Source organism: Dasypus novemcinctus, chromosome 10, assembly GCF_030445035.2.
Source record: "Dasypus novemcinctus isolate mDasNov1 chromosome 10, mDasNov1.1.hap2, whole genome shotgun sequence".
NCBI lineage: Eukaryota > Metazoa > Chordata > Mammalia > Cingulata > Dasypodidae > Dasypus > Dasypus novemcinctus.
Window position 1 is genome coordinate 64,401,620 of NC_080682.1, and position 20,047 is coordinate 64,421,666.

At 36.7% G+C, this 20,047-nt stretch overlaps 1 protein-coding gene across 2 annotated transcripts in view; it reads left to right on the top strand.

Annotated features, from left to right (window-relative positions):
* The window catches only part of KIF18A (kinesin family member 18A), a 116,636-nt gene that overhangs the window by 7,022 nt on the left and 89,567 nt on the right, over window positions 1-20,047 (top strand). For both annotated transcript variants that reach the window (XM_058305614.1, XM_058305615.1), the window contains exon 2: window positions 17,910-18,285. In XM_058305614.1, the coding sequence (XP_058161597.1) occupies window positions 17,958-18,285 (328 nt within the window). In that variant the 5' untranslated portion in view covers window positions 17,910-17,957. The remainder of the gene's footprint in view (window positions 1-17,909; window positions 18,286-20,047) is intronic.

Sequence of the window (20,047 nt, forward strand, 5' to 3'; positions counted from 1 at the left end):
CAATACTTGGTTTCTTTCTGTGGTGCAATTATAATCCATTGTATGTCTGTACCACATTTTGTTTATCCATTCATTGCTTGATGGACTCTTGAGTTGCTTCTGTCTTTTGGCAAATTGTGAATAATGCCACTGTGAACATGGCTGTGCGAATATCTATTAAAGTCCCTGCTTTCAATTCTGTTGAGTTTACACCTAGAAATGGGATTGCCTGGTCTGAGGAACTGCCAAACTGTCTTTCAAGCGGCTGCATCATTTTACATGCCCAATAGCAATAAATGAGTATTCTAATTTCTCCACATCTTTCCAACACTGTAATTTTCTATTTTTTTAATAGTAGGTATTCTAGTAGGTATGAAATGGTATCTTGTTGTGGTTTAGATTTGCATTTCCCTAATGGCTAATGATTTTGAGCATCTTTTCATGTGTTTTCTGGCCATTTGTGTAGCTCCTTTGGGGAGCTGTCTATTCAAATCTTTTGCCCATTTTTAATAGGGTTCTTTGACTTTTTGTTGATAAGTCGAAGGAATCTTTATATATTCTGATTATTAAACTCTTCTTGGATATGTGGTTTATAAGTATTTTCTCCCATTGTGTAGGTTATCATTTTATTTCATGATAAATTCCTTTGAAGCACAAAAGTTTTTAATTTTCATGAGGTCCCATTTATTTATTTTGTCTTTTGTTGCTTGTGCTCTAGCTGTAAGTCTAAGAAACCATTGCCTAACACAAGGTCCTGAAGATGCTTCCCTACATTTTCTTTCAAATGTTCTATAGGAATTTCATCTATTTTGAGTAAATTTTTGTGTTAGATAGGGGTCCACTTTCATTCTTCTGCAAATGGAGACCTAGTTTTCTCAGCACCATTTGTTGAAAAGACTATTCTTTCCCAATTGAGTGGTCTTTACCCCTTTATCAAAAATCAATTAACCATAAATGTGAGGGTTGTTTTCTGAGTTCTCAATCCGATTCTCTTGATCTATAAGTCTGTCCTTGTGTCAGTCCCATGCTGTTTTGATTACTGTGACTTTGTAATAAGTTTTAAGATTAGTAAGTTTGAATCCTCCAACTTCATTCTTCATTTTCAAGATGACTGACTCTTCGGCGTCTCTTACCCTTCCATATAAATTTGGTGATTCATTTTGACATTTCTACAGAGAAGATTGTTGTGAAGCTGTCTTAAAAGAGAGTAGGGAGGACATCTAGGAAGATGGCATTGGAATAGGTAGGCAGGGCAAGACTCTCTCACAAAAACAATGGCAGAAGAACAAAAAGCTGTCCAAAGGACCTGCTTTGGGGCTCTGCAGACCAGGAGAGTGCTGTGTAACCCCCAGGAGAGTGAGGGACTTAAAGACAAACCAAAATGAAAACTATGAGCTTTGGTGGCCAGGAATGACACCCATCACCCACCTCAAAGTGAACAAGGTGGATAAAACACATGTCTCACTGCAGCCAGCTGGAAGACAACAAACATCTTCCTGGGAAGAAGAAGGGTGCAGCAGAGGGAGGAGAGTGGTTTTTCTTCAGTTACTTTGGTCAGCAGAGCATTCTTTGAATCTTAGCTCTCACCAGACTATAATCACAAGCTAGTGTAGGTTGAAAGAAATACTTTTCCAGAGAGATTCACTGAGGAGCACCATCTGCTGGCCAGCCGGGAAACTGCAAGGAGAAATACCACTTAGTTTCCTCTTGTCGTGCACCCTGTTAGTCTAGTCTGCACCCCATCAGTGAGGCTCTGGCCCTATTTTGTTAACTTAAGCTGGACAATGTTAAAGACTTGTAATAAGTTAAATCCAAATCAAAGAAGAGCCATGAAACAAAACCACTAGGCAAGAAAGAGAAATTGACCATTCAGAAGAAATTCACCAACATATTCAGATGCCTTGACATCAGCAAATATAACAAGCCATGCTAAGAAACAAGTACATGTGGACCAGCCAAAGGAACAAACCAAAAATCCTGATGAGACACAGAATTTAAGACAACTAATAATTAAATCTAAACCCATTCAAGGAGCTGAAGGAAAATATGACAAAAGAGATATAGGATGTGAAGATGACACTGGATAAACATGAAGAATAATTTGAAGGCCTGCAAGAAAAGTAGCAGTGCTTATGGGAAAGAACGACATATGGGATGACATAAAATATACATTAGAGGCATTTAATAGCAGATGTGATTGATGGAAGACAGAATTAGTGAGTTGGAGGACAGAGCATCTGAACTTGAAAAGACAGGAGAAAAGAATGAAAAAAAATGGAACAGGACCTCAGGGAATTGAATGACAAAGCAAAACACACATACATATGCTTTAGTGGTACCCCAGAAGGAATAAAATGGAAAAGGGACAGAAAGAATATTTGAGGAGATTATGACCAAAAACTTCCCAACCCTTATGAAAGACATAAATATCAATATCCAATGACAGTGGACCCCAAACAAAATAAATCCTAGTAAACTTAGTCTAAGAAACCTACCATTCAGAATGACATACCATAGATAGAGAATTCTGAAAGCAGCAAGAGAAAGGCAATGCATCCCATACAAGGGAAATTCAATAAGACTGTGTGCTGATCTTGCAACAGAACCCATGGATGTGAACAGAAAGTCGATGTATTTAAGGTACTGAAAGAGAAAAATCGCCAGCCAAGAATTCTTTACCCACAAAAGCTGTCCTTCAAAAATGAGAGTGAATTTAAAGTCTTCACAGACAAAAATAGAGTATGTTACTAAAAGACCAGAAAAACAAGTGATACTAAAAAGAGTGCTGCAGTCTAAAAGGAAAAAACAAGTTTGAAAGATTTGGAGAAGAGTGTAGAAATGACGGTTTTAGGAAAGGTAAATTAAAGGGTAAAAAGACAATAGTGAGATATGACAACAGAAGGCCAAAGAATAATATGGACAGAGTAATTAAAGCCTTTACATTAATAACATGGAACACTAATGGATTGAATTCCCCAGTCAAAGGTAGTACACTGACAGAATGGATAAAAAATATAAGCCATCTATATGTTGTTTATAAGAGACTCATTTCAGATGTTAAAGGCACAACCATGTTGAAAGTGAAAAGTTGGAAAAAGATATTCCATACAAATAGAAACAAAATGGAGCAAAACTTGTGATACTAATTTGGACAAAATAGATTTTAAATACAAATCTGTTCTAAGATATGAAGAAGGTCATTATATTTTAATAAAAGGGCAATTGACCAAGACAAAAGAACTGTAATAAATACTTACGCACCTAATCTCAGTGCACCAATATACATGAGGCACACACTGGCAAATATGAAGGGGAAAATGTCTCTACAATAATAGTTGGAGACTTCAATACACCACTCTCATCATTGGATAGTTTATCAAGACAGAGCATGAATACGGAAGCAGACAGCTTGAATACTGTGACAAATGAACTATACCTAACAGACATTTTTAGACATTTATAGAGTATTACACCCCCAAACACACAATGTACCTTCTTTTCAACTGTTCTTGAATCCTTCTCCAAGATAGACCATATTTTGTGTCACAAGACAGGTCTCAATAATGTAAAAAGATTGATATTATACAAATTGCTTTCTCTATTATGGAATGAAACTGGAAATCAATGACAGTAGGAAAAAGGGAAAATTCATAAATATATGGAGATTAAACAACACACTCAAATAATCAGTGGGTCAAAGAAACAATCGCAGGAAAAAAAAGTAAATATCTTGAGACAAATAAGAACACAACATATCAAAACTTGTGGGATACAGCAAAGGCATTGCCAAGAGAGAAATTTATAGCCCTCAATGCTTTCATTAAAAAAAGAAGAGCTAAAATCAGAGTCCTCACTGCACACCTGGAGGAACTAGAAAAAGAACAGCAAACAAATCCCAAGCTAAGCAGAAGTAATGAAATAAAAATCAGAGCAGAAATATGTGAAATTGAGAACAAAAACCAATAGAACCAACAAAACCAAAAGTTGGTACTTCGAGAAGATCAAGAAAATCTACAGAACTTTACCAAACTGACAAAAAATAAAAGAGGATGCAAATGAAATAAGAAATGAGAGGGGTACATTACCACTGGCACTGCAAAAATAAGAGAGATCATAAAAGAATGCTGTGAACAACTGTTTGCCAACAAACTAGACAGCTGTTCTGCTAAATAAAATGCTTTGCTGTATATATATATATTATATATATATGTATGTATATAGATTGATATGACTTAACTCATTCATAAGAAAGCAATACACAGACATTTATTTAAATGTCTGTTAATAATTGAGAGAATATATAATAAGCAAAGGATTGTCCACAAACAGGGGTCCACTGATGCATCATAATCCTTTATAATATACAAACTGTAGATACAAGTTCACCAGACTGGGGAATGCACCAACATACATGGCCCATCTCTGGCCAGAGTCCCAGTTGGATACAATATAAATATTTACATGCATATCTAGTTTAATATGTCTATCCTGACAATTAGAGTGAGAAACAAGAATAACATAACCAGTCAAAAGATTAAGTCAATATTGAACGGAGTCACAAAACGACAGAAAAATTTAACAGTTTTACATACAAACTCACCAACATCATCACCTGGGCTGGGAATCCCAGAATCAGCAGCCAGTACCAGAGTCTTGATTAAAAACACCTATGTAGAACACCTTCTCCCAGGGTGGAACTTAACTGACCTGACCAGGGACTGTCCCTTTTATGCTTATAATCAGTGAACTCGATACTATAGATACCAACTTGCAAGTACTGCATCAGTTCCCGAGGAAGTGGCCAGCCTCCTCAGGAAGAAGTATAACACTCTCTGAGCGTCATTCCCCGAGAAAGTGGCCAGCCTTCCCAGGGAGGATCACAGTACTCCCTAGAATGCACCCTATCTGTTTTTTTTTGTTTGTTTTTTTTTATTTATTTATTATTTTTTTTTAAAATTACATTAAAAAAAAATGAGGTCCCATTCAACCCCACCGCCCCCACCCCCCACTCCCCCCACAGCAACACTCTCTCCCATCATCATGACACATCCATTGCACCTGGTAAGTTCATCTCTGAGCATCACTGCACCCCATAGTCAATGGTCCACATCATAGCCCAGACTCTTTCACGTTCCATCCAGTGGGCCCTGGGGGGATCTACAGTGTCCCGTAATTGTCCGTGAAGCACTATCCAGGACAACTCCATGTCCCGAAAACACCTCCACATCTCATCTCTTCCTCCCATTCCCCAAACCCAGCAGCCCCCATGGCTACCGTTCCCACACCCATTCCACATTTTCTCTGTGGACATTGGATTGGTTGTGTCCATTGCACACCTATGTCAAGTGAGGGCTTAGATTCCACATGGGTACTGGATGCACTCCTCCCGCTTCTAGTTGTAGACACTCTAGGCTCCATGTTGTGGTGGTTGACCTTCTTCAACTCCATGTTAGCTGAGTGGAGTAAGTCCAATAAATCAAAGTGTAGGAGCTGAAGTCTGTTGAGGCTCTGGGCCTGGGTGTCATATTATCAGTCCAGAGATTCAAATCCCCTACATATATCTTAAACCCAGCACCAACTACAATTCCAATAAAGTAGCATGCAAGTCTTGTGAAAAGAGATCCCCTCTGAGTCCAATTCCATCACGCAGAAACACCAGCTCCAAAGAAGGGCCATCTGTCATGGCAGTGAACCCCTTCTGCCATGACCATAGAACCCGTGGGTCTCTTTATCCCTCAAAAGAACCAATACCTGGGGTTGTATCTACCTTATCTGTCTCTTAGACTCTGTTCAGTTGTACATAGGGGTATTCCTTCCGACAACCTCCAGACTCTTTTTTAGAGACTCACAGCCTTATAATCTCATTTCTCCTTTCCAGTTCCCCCTTACATTAGGTCAAACTGCTTCCCGAAGTCATGTTATTATATGTAGACAGGTATATTCTGCTGTTCCGCATTGAATCTTTAATTCAAGGTCATTTTCTAGTTGCTTCTTCAGCTGGTATGTGGTAGTGATCCCTCGGTGCCAGGGAGGCTCATCCCCGGGTGTCGTGTGTCCCACGCTGGGGGGAATGCATCGCATCTACACGCTGAGTTTGGCTGTGAGAGTGGCCACATTTGAGTAACATGAATGCTGTCAGGAGGAAACCCCCAGGCACAATGCTACTCTAGGCCTTGTTCTTATTGCAGGTGTATAGGCTCAAAAGTGTAGCCATTAGTATCAAGAGCCAACTGTTGGGCCCTCCTTCCTTCCTGGTTCTTGCCGTTGCACCTGGAGGATTGCCGCTGCTCTCCCAGGGCCCACAACAGTGACCCCCCAGCCAGGAGCCCAGTACCCCCCCAGCTGTTGTTTTTAATTGTTTCCACTATGAGTATATATAGACATTACCATATACCCTGGGCATATGCCCTGTATAACTCCCTGTCAACCATATATATCCTGTCAATAACATCCCATATCAGTATTCCTCCGCTGCCATTGTTGAACCACTCTGTGATCCAAAACTTCCCGTAAAGTGAATCCCAACATAATGTCAGCTTCAGAAGAGTCTCAGATCACCGAAATTCATATATACAATATACAGTATTTCCCCAGATCCACCATAAAACCTTTTCCCTTCCACAGCAATAATCTTTTAACTTATTCATATCATATTTCCTGAAACTGATGTACAGATTCCGAAACTATAGTTTTCAAACAAGGTGACATTTGTGCTTACTATGTGGTCCATACTTTAGGTTGTACAGTTTTCTAAATTTTTTAGTTATCCTATGTTTTGTCTTATGGTTTTCATTATTAGTCTGTCGTCCCCTATATGTTTTTGGTGTAATATTAGCTGTTTTATATTCATCCTCGTGTACTCTCACATAACTCCTCTTTTGCCCCCTTATTTACCTTTGTTCCATCCATTGCACATCCATTTTCCCCTCCCCTTAGGGCCCACAACGCCTGCCAATCTAATGCCCTGGGAGCCATCCTTTCTCACGAGAGATACAGTTCTCTCTATTCGACGGCATTAGTCTTCCCCAGGATATGGGTCCACCCCACCCAATGGTAGAACCCACCTTGGCAAAATGAGCCTTCAGCTCTTCCCTCCGGAGTCCGTCCCGCATCAGACCATACCCCCTGAGCGTCCTAGCCAGGTAACCCTCCTACTTATACTTTGATATGTTTTACTCAACATTTAGTTCTCAACGAACTTCTGACACTCTCCCATGTTCGTATGTTGCCCCTCCCTCCCACCTATTTCTTGAACCATATTACCCCTCTTCCCATCCCCAGCCCCCCTCAAACCCAGAAAAACCCACCCGAAGGTAACCCCTTGCCCCCATTTTGTCCCTTCTTTGTGCTCATACTTACCGCCAGCTCATCACAGATTCCACCCCTGCAGACATTAACACATCCTTCCTCCACCCCCCGATTTCCTGTAAGCCACTTTTCCAGACTCTAGCTCTCTGAGGCAGTTAACTTATTTCAAATCATTGAGGTCATATAGTATTTGTCCTTCAATGCCTGGGTTGCTTCACTCAACATAAGATTCTCAAGGTTCATCCATGTTATCACGTGCGATTGTAGTGTATTGGTTCTTACAGCTGAGTAGTATTCCATTGTGTGTATATACCACATTTTATTGATCCACTCATCTGTTGATGGACATTTGGATTGATTCCAACTTTTGGCGATAGTGAACAATGCTGCTATGAACATTGGTGTACATATATCGGTTTGTGTCCTTGTTTTCAGATCTGATGGGTATATACCCAGCAGTGGCAAATCTATGGATAATTTTTTGAGAAACCGCCAAACTGTCCTCCAGAATGGTTGGATCCTTCTGCATTCCCACCAGCATGGATGAGTGTTCCCCTTTCTTCACATCCTCTCCAGCATTTGTATTCTACTGTTTTTTTCATGGCTGCCAATCTTATGGGAGTAAGATGGTATCTCATTGTAGTTTTGATTTGCATTTCCCTGATAGCTAGAGAGTTGGAGCATTTTTTCATGTGCTTTTTAGCCATTTGTATTTCTTCTTTGGAGAAGTGTCTGTTTAAATCTTTTCCCATTTTTTAAATGGGTTGTTTATCTTTTTGTTTTAGAGATTATGAGTTCTTTATATATGCAAGTTATAAGTCTCTTATCAGATATATGGTTGCCAAATATTTTCTCCCATTGTGTGGGTTCCCTTTTTACTTTCTTGACAAACTCCTTTGAGGTGCAGAAGGCTTTAATTTTGAGGTAGTCCCATTTATCTATTTGTTCTTTTGCTGCTCGTGCTTTTGGTGTGATATTCATGAAGCCATTTCCTATTACAAGGTCCTGTAGATGTTTCCCTACACTGCTTTCTAAGGTCTTTATGGTCTTGGCTCTTATATTTAGGTCTTTGATCCATCTTGAGTTGATCTTTGTATAAGGTGTGAGATGGTAATCCTCTTTCATTCTTCTACATATGGCTATCCAGTTCTCCAGGCACCATTTGTTGAATAGGCCATTCTCTCCCAGTTGAGAGGGTTTGGTGGCTTTATCGAATATTATATGGCTATATACATGAGGTTCTATATCTGAACTTTCAATTCGATTCCATTGGTCTGTGTGTCTCTCCTTATGCCAGTACCATGCTGTTTTCACTACTGTAGCTTTGTAGTATGTTTTGAAGTCAGGAAGTATGATTCCTCCTATTTCGTTTTTCTTTTTCAATATGTCTTTGGCTATTCGGGGCCTCTTTCTATTCCAAATAAATTTCATAGTTTTTCTAGTTCCTTAAAGAAGGCTGTGTTGATTTTTATTGGGATTGCATTGAATGTGTAGATCAGTTTTGGTAGGATAGACATCTTAATAATATTCAGTCTTCCTATCCATGAACAGGGAATATTCTTCCATTTATTTAGGTCTTCTTTGATTTCCTTGAACAATCTTGTATAGTTCTCGATGTATAAGTTTTTACCTCTTTAGTTAAATTTATTCCTAAGTATTTGATTTTTTTATTTACTATTGTGAATGGTATTTGTTTCTTGATTTCCTCCTGATCTTGCTCATTATTGGTGTACAGAAATGCTACTGATTTTTGCGCATTGATCTTATAACCTGCGACTTTGCTAAACTCATTTATGAGTTCTAGGAGCTTTGTTGTAGATCTCTCAGGGTTTTCTATATATAGGATCATGTCATCTGCAAATAATGAAATTTTGACTTCTTCCCTTCCAATTTGAATGCATTTTATATCTGGTTCTTGTCTCAGTGCTCAAGCAAGTACTTCCAAGACAATGTTAAATAGGAGCGGAGACAGTGGGCATCCTTGTCTTGTTCCTGAGTTTAGAGGGAAGGATTTCAGGATTTCACCATTGTAAACAATGTTGGCTTTAGGTTCTTATTTGTTACAAAACATCCCTAATGTGCCCACTATACTAGTTCTCATCATTCCTTCTGAAATATGAAAAGTGCTGACCAACAAGGCATTAGTTTGGTAATTAACAAATTTCGCTGCATGATGTTTCACTTTTAGCTTTGAATAATACTCGCTTAATTTTTTCCCACTACAACAATATAGGTGAAATGGACAAATTCCTAACAGCCTTTTCACTGACCTTAGGGAAATAGAAGACCTCAACAAACAAGTCACTAGAGAAGGGAGATTGAAATGGTCATCAAAAACCTCAAAAAGATGAAAGCCCAGGACCAGGTGGCTTCACAGGTGAAATCCAGCAATCATTCAAAGACAATGTTATACCAGTCTTGCTCAAGCTCTTCCAAAAATTTCACCAAGAAAAAATGCTACCAAACTCATTATATGAAACCAACATCACTCTCAAAACCAGGTAAAGATACTACAAAGAAAGAAAATTATAGACCAATATCTATAATGAATATAGATACAGAAATCCTCAACAAAATACTTGCAAACCCAATCCAAAAGCACATTAAAAGAATTATACACCACAATCAAGTGGTTTTATCCTAGGTTTGCAAGGGGGTTCAACACAAGAACATCAATTAGTATAATAAACCACATTGATAAATTATAGAAGAAAATTCAAATGATCCTCTTGATTGATGCAGAAAAGGCATTTCAAAAAATACAGCACCCTTTCCTGATTAAAAATACTCCAAAAGATAGAAATAGAAGGAAGCTTTCTCAATATGATAAAGTGCACATATGAAAAATCTACAGCTAGCATTGTACTGAATGGTGAAAAACTGGAAACTTATCTGCTGAGATCAGGAACAAAACAAGGATGCCCAGTGCCACCACTGTTATTCAGCGTTGTGCTAGAAGTTGTAGCTAGAGCAGTTAGTCTAGATGAAAAGGTAAAAGGCACCCAAACAGGAAGCAGAGAAGTGAAACTCACTATTTGTTGATGATCCTGTATCTAGAAAATCCTGAAATATGCGACAATGCTACTAGAGCTAATAGGCAAGTTCAGGAAAGTGGCAGGATACAAGATTAATATGCAGAAATCAGTAGCATTTCTATACACTACTGATGAGCAGCCTGAGGAGGAAGTAAAAAAAAAATTTGATTGATAGCAATGACTAAAAAAATCAAGCATTTAGGAATAAACTTAACCAAGGACATAAAGAATCTATTCACAAAACTATGAAACATTGCTAAAATAAACCAATGAAGATGTAAATAAGTAGAAGGACATTCTTTGTTCATGGACTAGAAGACTATATTGTTAAGATGTCAATTCTGTCCAAACTGATTTATAGATTCAATGCAATCCCAATAAAAATTCCAAAAGCCTTTTTTGCCAAAAAGGAAAAACCAGTTATCAAGTTTATTTGGAATGGTAAAGAGAACGAAGTTGGAGGCCTCTCACTTCCTGACTTTAAAACATATTACTTAACACAGTACTAAACAACATAGTGCTAGCATAAAGATAGAAATATTGACCAATGGAACCTCATCTAGAACTCAAAAATAGACCCTCCCATCTATGGTCAAGTGACTTTTGACAAGGCAATCAAGTTCACCCATTTAGACCAGAACAGTCTGTTCAACAAGTGGTGCTGAATAAGGAAAGAAAATCCTATACAAAAATTAACTCAAAGTGGATCAAATACCTAAATATAAAAGCTGAAACCATAAAGCTCTAGAAGAAAATGTAGGGAACATGTTCAAGATCTTGTGGTAGGCAGTAATTTCTTAAACCTTACACCCAAAGCTCAAGCAATGAAATGGGACCTCTTCAAAGTTAAACACTTTTGCTCATCAAAAGGCTTTGTCAAGAAAGTAAAAAGTTAGCATACTCAATGGGAGAAGATATTTGGAAACCACATATCCAACAATGGTTTGACATCCATGTTACATGAAGAGATCTGATAAAAAACCAAGCAACCCAATTTTTAAAATTGTCAGAAGGCTTAAATAGACATTTCTCCAATGAGGAAGTACAAATGGCTAAAAGGCACATGAAAAAATGTTCAGCATCCCTAGCTATTAGGAAAATGCAGATCAAAACCACAATGAGATACCATTTCACACTTTATAGAATGGACATCATCAAAAAAATAAAAAAACTACAAATGCTGGAGAGGATGTGGAGAAATAGAAACACTCCTGCATTGTTAGTGGGAACATAGAATGGTGAAACCCCAATAGAAGGCAGTTTGGCACTGCTTCAAGAAGCTGAATACAGAATTGCCATATGATCCAGCAATCTTGTGTAAAATATGCAGAAGAACTGAAAGCAAGGGCATGAACTGACATTTGCACACCAATGTTGGTGACAGCATTATTCAGAAAACTATGGAGCCAGCCCAAGTGTCCATCAGCTGATGAATGGCTAAAATGTGGTACGTACATACAGTGGAATACTGTTCAGCTGTAAGAACTGAATTTGGGATTCATATTGCAACATGGATGAATCTTGCATATATTTTGTTCCATGAGATAAGCCAGACACAAATGGACAAGTATCATATGATCTCACTAATATGCACAAAATATGATGAGTAAACTCATGGAGGTCAACTCTAGAGTTTAGGTTACTAGGAAATAAAATGTGATTCAATAGAATGAGAGCTGATACTCAAATGTATGTAGAACTTTTCATAAGGTTTATTGCACAAGTGTGGAAATGATTAATGTTGATGATAATATAGTGAGTATAACTAACATTGCTAGTTTGTAAATGAATTGGGGCTGAAAGAGGGGTAGTCTGTGGACATAAATGTCAATTGAAAGGAAACTAGAGAATAATCTAGGGTATGTATAACATTGATTTTGGAGGTGGATGAAGATTGTGGCTAATAGTATAAAAATAAGAATGTTCTTTTACAAAGTCTTAAGGATACAGTGATATACGAGAAAATTACATTTCTAGCTTATGGACATGAAAATTATAACATTTGTAACTTATGAATGATATTTAACAGTAGTAGTATAATATTTTTTGCAGCAATGGCTAAGAAATTATGTCAATTCTAATAGTCAACTATAGGGGAATATAAGGGTATTTATTAGTCTGCCAAAGGGATGCTGATGCAAAGTATCAGAAATCAGTTGGCTTTTATAAAGAGTATTTGGGGTATAAGCTCACAGTTACAAGACTGTTAAGAGTCCAAGTTAAGGTTGCTTTCTTACTAAAGCCAGTTGCGACATGTTGAAGCAAGGTGGTTGCTGATTTTTTTCTGTCTCTCCTTTCCTTTGATCTTCCAGTCTTCTCTCCTGGTTAGGGCTCATGGCTCAGAACTTCCTGTATCAGTCTCAGCTGTCTTCCCAAGGTCAGCTGTAGGCTATCAAATAGTTCATCTCTCCAAGGGGCCCCAGGATCAAACATGGCAGAACTCTCTCTTGGAGTTTGTTTTCTTGAGTAAGCGCCCATTTATATAGGCCTATCAAGGAGACAGGGACTCAACTTGGGTCATGCCTTACTGATATGGTCAAATCAAAAGCCCTACATTGATTTTATTAAGTAAAATTAAATCCTTTGAATTTAATACAATAAAAAAGTATTAACACCCAGAGGAACAGATTAGTTTGCAAACATAATCTTTCTCTTTTAGGTATTCATAAATAATCTCAAAACAAATAAATGATTATAACTAATAAAGAAGCCTAATGTCAACAAAATCATCAAAAAAATAAAAACAATCTATGTTCAATTATACTCAGGGATTATGGAGGTTACTCCTACATGATACATGATGCCTTGTCTCTTCTAACAGGGCAGACTAAAAGAAATGAACATCTAGTTGATTCTAAATGAGGCACACAGAGAGTAAATTCCATGTTATACATATGTTTTCTTAATGTGTAACAGTTTGTGAAAGTTATATTGATCATCTTATTTCTTAAACCCCTTAGGTTATTGTCAGAATTTCTCGTTGATGAGTTACTTATCACTTTTTTTCTAAGATGCCTTCAATAATTCACAATTAACTTCAGAATCAACTCTAAAATCTTCAGCTTGGGATTCAAGGTGTTTTAAACCTGGTCCCATGCTTATCCAATTTAATTTTTTTTAATGCAACACTTGTACTTCCCCTTCTGTCTCTCCAGCTGCAGAAAGAGGGAACAAAAGTAAATTGAACATTTCTGTAGATGCTGTAGAGAAAATTACAGCCACTCATCTAAAACTAAACACTTAAAAGAAACCAACAGCTTGCATAAGTTTATCATTCAGCCAGTTAGGTTGTATCCTCTACACAAACTCTTTCTCACCACAATGTCACCTGAAATATTCTTGCTTAGAGAGCAACTTGCTTCCTTATTTCATTCAGTCTCTGTAAAAATTTTTCTCGACAGTGCTATCTAAAATAGGAGCATGCACATACTCCTGTCCCTCTCTATCTCAGGACCTACAAAAATGTCTAGTAGAAAGCATTCTAATAAATATTGATGAAGTTTTACTCTTCCTGAAATGCTTTTTTATCTGATTAATAATAATCCATCTTTCATCTCTCAGCTCTAGTCACTTACTCTCCTTTCTAACCATACTAATCCATTTTATTCTTATATGTAACACTGTTAATCTTTCTCTTATATCACTTGTTGCAATTACAGCTTTACATGTTAGTGTCAGTATTTGATTGGTGTCTATTTCCCTCACTAGACTGTATAAAAGTAATAACAATAGTAGTGAACATTTATAGTACATGCTTTGTGCCAAGCATTTTTCTAAATATTATATGTAGTAATATTAACTCAATCCTCACCACAACTGTATGAAGTAGGTACTTTTCATAGTTCTGCTTTACAGATAAGAAAATAAAGCCACAAAAATGTTAATTAAATTGTCCAGTATCACAGCTAATAGTAAGTGATAGAGCTGGGATTTTAATCTAGGCTGCTTGGCTCTGATATCTAATAGTTACTTATTTAATTAGCAAGCAGTACCTGTCAACCTTAAAATTTTAAGGTTTATTTTGAAGTAATCATATAGTGTTTTATATGTGTTTATTTTTTAACCATTTCATTTGTGTATATTTTATGTTATTGAAATAAATCTGTTAAAGTCAATGAATATTTCTAAAAGCTTTTAGAAATAGTTGGAGTTTCAGAAATGTGGTATGGAGTTTTTTATTGTACAAGGACTGTGGGACCCTACTTCCTATAATACATAGGAACTGAGAATGCTAAACCTTCTTAATATTTGGGACAGTTCCAAACATGGAAAATTTGTCCCACTTAAAGTGCCAGTGATTTGCCCATTGAAAAACCCTGAAAGTATGTATGCAGTCACTTTGGGAAGAAGAGGTGGGAGTAGGAACAAATAGGGAAGAGAACTGGCATTTATTGAATACCTTCTGTCTTTTAGATTTCACAACAATAAAACCTGAGACTCAGTGGGGTTCAAGGTCAAAGAACCTAGAGTTCAAAGATAAAGAAAAGAACAGAGTAATAAGTCACCTGGACCTCCAGGTGACTGTTAAAAATCCAAATGACAATCCCTTGCTCCAGCATTCTATTTTGGGAGAAAGTCAGAGTCTTAAAAAGGCAGAGCTTTGTCCAGCATCTGCTGCTTTTAGACTGCTTTGGCCTTATTTGAATTATGAACAAAAGTACATGTTTTTGTGACGTATTTTAACTTTAACATTGCTGATAATTCTCCCATTAAAAAAATATATATTTTCTTTGATCCCATTTCCTCTTCCAACCACACATTAATCTGCTTTCTTTTGGAGTGGTAGTTCATGAAAGAGTTGTCTGTGTACATTGTCTTTGACTCTTCTCCCATTCAGGCTTTGTCAGCACTACTCCCCCAAAATTGCTCTTCTCATTGTCCTCCCTGGTACTCAATGCCATGATTAATTCTCAGTGAGTCCTTGACCTATTAGCAGCATTTAAAACAATTGATCATTCTCTCCTAGTTATCAGGGTTTTTCTAAAGTCTTAATAGATTTAAGCTTTAAAAAGTTTTAAAAGCTTAATAGTGCTTTAATACTCTGGGGAATAGCCTTTCTTTCTTGACTTGGCTTCCAACTGCCTTGACATTTCTACCTAGATGTCTGTTACAACTCTTAGGTTAAGATACCTAAAACTGAACTCTTGATCTCCTCCCCCCTCCCCAAAATCTACTCCACCCTCAGTTGATGGCAATTCTCTTTTTCAAATGCTGACGTCTAAAACCTTGGGGTTATTCTTGAATCCTCTCTTTCTCTTATACCCCACATCTATTAGGAAATTCTCTTCACTTTACCTTCAGAATATTTCCAGAATCCATCTATTTTCACTACCTCTACTGCCACCACCCTGGGCTGAAACACCATCATCTCTTACCTGAATACTACAATGACCTAACTAAGCTTTTCTCTCTAGCATATTATCTATACAGCAGTGAAAGAAATTGGATTTTTTTGATACATTAGAATTGTCCCGCATGACATTGCAATGACAGAAACAGCCCATTATACATTTTGTCAAACCTATAAAATTATGCAGGGCAAAATGCAAACTGATGTAAATTATACCCCTCAGACAATGCTTCAATATGTCTTCATCAATTATAATAAATGTACCACACTAACGAAAGATTTTGTTAATGGGAGAAAGTGTGGGAGGGCCAAGTCTGCTTACCAAAGTGAATAGGGCGTCCATCTACCACATGGGAGGTCCGCGGTTCAAACCCCGGGTCTCCTTGACCCGTGTGGAGCTGGCCCATACACAGTGCTGATGCGCACAAGGAGTGCCCTGCCACGCGGGGGTGTCCCCCGCGTAGGGCAGCCCCATGCACAAGGAGTACGCCCGTAAGGAGTGCCGCCCAGCACGAAAGTTCAGCCTGCCCAAGAATGGCGCCGCACACACGGAGAGCTGACACAGCAAGATGACGCAACAACAACAAAAAAAGAGACACAGATTCCCATGCCGCTGACAACAACAGAAGCGGACAAAAGAAAAACATGCATCAAATAGACACAGAGAACAGCCAGCTGGGACGGAGGTGAAGGGGAGAGAAATTAATAAAATAAATCTTTAAAAAAAATGTGGGAGGGGGAGAGGTTGAGGTATATGGGAATCCCCTATATTTTCTATGTTAGTTATGTAATCTAAAGCTTCTTTAAAAATGAAAAATATATTTAAAAAAAAGAAATTGGATTATGTCACTCCCAACCTTCCTTTGTTTCTTCATCTTATTTAGAATAAAACACGAAAGTTCTTTTAATGGTCTACATCTCTCACCTCATGTCTTCTCTTCCCTTTGCTCACTCCTTTCCAAATAAAAATTTAGGGCCTTTCTACTAGCTATTCCTGATCTACTGGAAAGTGCTTCCCTCAATATCTAAATAACTAACTCCCTCATTTCTTCACCGTGCCCACTTTTATTAGAATTACCAACCTCACCCTCACCCCACCATACCTAATCACATTTTATTCTTTATTTCATCCCATAGTATTTATCACCTCCAAATATATTAGTTTTATTTATTGTATTTGTTTTTTTTCTCACTTCCAGTTGGACTGTAAGTTCCTTAAAGGCAGATATTTTTCATTTTGTTTGTTTTTTAGGTCTGTTTTGTTTATCAATGTATTCCAAGAGCCTAAACAATGCCTAGCACATAGTATACTTTCTATCACTTTATATAATTTAACGATATTTATTAAATTTATGTTTATTTTCAATGAATAAATAAAAGAATGAATACTGAAAAGTTTTGTATTTCTTGTGTGTGTGGTTTGTATTAGTGGTTTTTTGTTGGTTTGAGGGAGAGTCCTTGTTTTTAGATGCTAGATTGTTTTCTGCATAGTTGAAGCTCCTGAATCACTGATCCTTAAAGAAGTGATATTACTGTAGTATAGCTCATCTTTACTTTTCCTGTCTAATGTGAGTCAGTCATAGTCAGACCATAATTTTTAAATCTATTGTCACTGATGCAAATTCCTCAAACTTGCATATTATAGCACAAGAAACTAAGCTCTATATTGAGAAATTAGGGTCTCTTAGTGCACTCTAGGTTATGTACCATCTTGATCACCTTCAAACCTAAGTTAGCTAACTGATGAATCCTTGGAACTGTTTTTAACCCTGTGGGTCTCTGAGATACAGGTGGAGACCAACCTTGATATTTCACTTTCCACTGCTAAGAATGTTGCAGCCAAGGTTGTTTTTGCTAAAAAATAGTTCACAAGCCAAGTTTCTCTCTTCATTATCTTGATATGATTCTGTGAGATACTTTCCCATCCCTTCCCAGGACTCAAGCTAAAATAGTGTTGGTGCCCTTGTAAAAATCCAAGCTGGGTTTTGGGGTAGCTTATTTGTACTTAAATATGATATAGCTAGAATTTGAGTTTAAGTTAAGTCTAGGATTTGACTAAGATTTAGGTAAAGAGATTTATTGGGGTTTTATATTTGAGTGCCTATATATATTCCCAATAAGATTTACCAAGTTAACAAAGCAGAATTAAAGATTTTTTTTAATGAGTTCTATATATTGGTCAATTTGCATACAAGTGGAATTAATGCTGTGACTTTTATTTTTCCTTTTAATGTCAGATAAGTATTCAGAATTCATATAAACAAAAGAATCAGGAATTATCAACAATGTCTGTCACTGAGGAAGATGACCTTTGTTACCATATGAAAGTAGTTGTTCGGGTACGTCCTGAAAACACAAAAGAAAAGGCAGCTGGATTCCATAAAGTGGTCCATATTGTGGATAAACATATTCTAGTTTTTGATCCAAAACAAGAAGAAGTCAGTTTTTTCCATGGAAAGAAAACTACAAATAGAGATATTACAAAGAGACAAAATAAGGATATTAAATTTGTATTTGATGCTGTTTTTGATGAAACTTCAACTCAATTGGAAGTTTTTGAACATACTACGAAGCCAATTCTTCATAGTTTTTTGAATGGATACAATTGTACAGGTAATTCTTTCAGTTTGGGATTTAATTTCTCTATCTGATTTCACTTTTACATTGGGAAGGACATCCCTTTCTTCTAAATATAATCAATTTTAAGATATTTATATGCTAAAAATTCTTGCTTTATGAGTTGATTACACTTTAAATGTAGCCTTTGTTTGAAATTTAGTTATATATAACTTATTTGTGAAATTTTCTCTTCCAGGGTCTTGATGGCCTTTATAGATAGTCAGGTAATATTATGCATTATTAAATTCATAACTAACAAATAGATTCCTATCTTTTCCCTTTATATCTAGCATACTTTCAATTTCCTATTTTTAACCATGTGGTTCTTACATTCAAAATCAGATTTCTCACAATTTATATTCATAAATGTTCTTACTACTTACCTATAGAATATCCACGAGGAATCGATAGACATTTCTGAACATTTGGCAATTTCTTTATAGTACCATAATAATTTGCCTACCTAATTGCCATGTGGACTGCCTAAAAAAAGTGATATACAAAATAATAAATTCAATGCTTATTAGGGCACTTAACATTATTACCTCATTTTAAAAATTCTCACTATTGATGAACTTTCCTCCTAAGACTCCCCAAAACAGGTTTCACAGTTTTATTACAGAAAACTTATCCTCTTGGTCAACCAAGAATGGCATGTGGTTTATTGATTAAGACTATACTATTTTCCTCTTTCATGAAACTCTTTTGTCTCTAGAGATTTTTAAAATTTTTATTAACTATAGAAGAAAAAAATTCCACCAAACTGATAATGAATCCTTGGCTTTACTTTATATTGTTATTCAACTGTCTTAAGACTTTTTCATGTTTTGGCTTAAAATAGAACAAAGTAAAACATGTATCAGTTAAATTCATTCTACTAAAAAGGATTTTTATAGCTTGTTAATATTTAGGTTAGCAGAGAGATTTAATTAATAAAAATGTTAACAACTAGTAATAGTATGAAGACAGTGCTTTAACTGAATATTTTATTGAGTGTTTATCATATGTAATTCGGCAAGTGGATTTTTTTTATGCATTGGAAGAAACATGTGACATTTATGTTGTTCCTGGATAGAATTTGGAGAAGAAAGTGATTTGTCTAAAACTATAATTTAAAAATGAATTTTACAACTGCCTTCCACCTGGAATTCGTTTATTCAGTAAACTTGTATTAAATACCTCTTTTGTGCCGAGTGATTTGCTAGGTGCTAAAGATAATATGGCCTCTGACTTTTAGAGCTCACATTTGGAAATACCGTGTGATGTATGCCAAAATCAGATGTGCAACATCTAAGGCTCAAATGAGAAAGTGGATATTTTTACCTAGGAAAATTAAGGAAGGCACAGAAAAATGGTATTTGTGCTGAGTATTTAGGACCAAGTAGAAATTTCCCAGCTGCATTAAGCAAAGGAACATTCCAGGGCAAAGACAAAATGGAACAGGAAAAGAACAGCATGTGCAAGGGAATATCAGGTATACCTAGATCATCCTAAGGAAGAAATAAGACTGGAGAGATAACCAGGAGTCCTCTCTTAGAGTGCCTTATAATATTCCAAGATAAGGAATTTGGACTTTCTCTTATAGCAAGCATTATGGAGCAATTAAGAAAGTTTAACATAGATTTCTTTTACATAAAGATAACTCTCCACAAGTTTCAAAGGATGGGTTAGAGAAGACTGCAACTAAAAATAGGGAGACTAATAATTGGCTGATTGGAATTTATGATTGCTGTGTAAGCAATATCCTCTAGGTGTG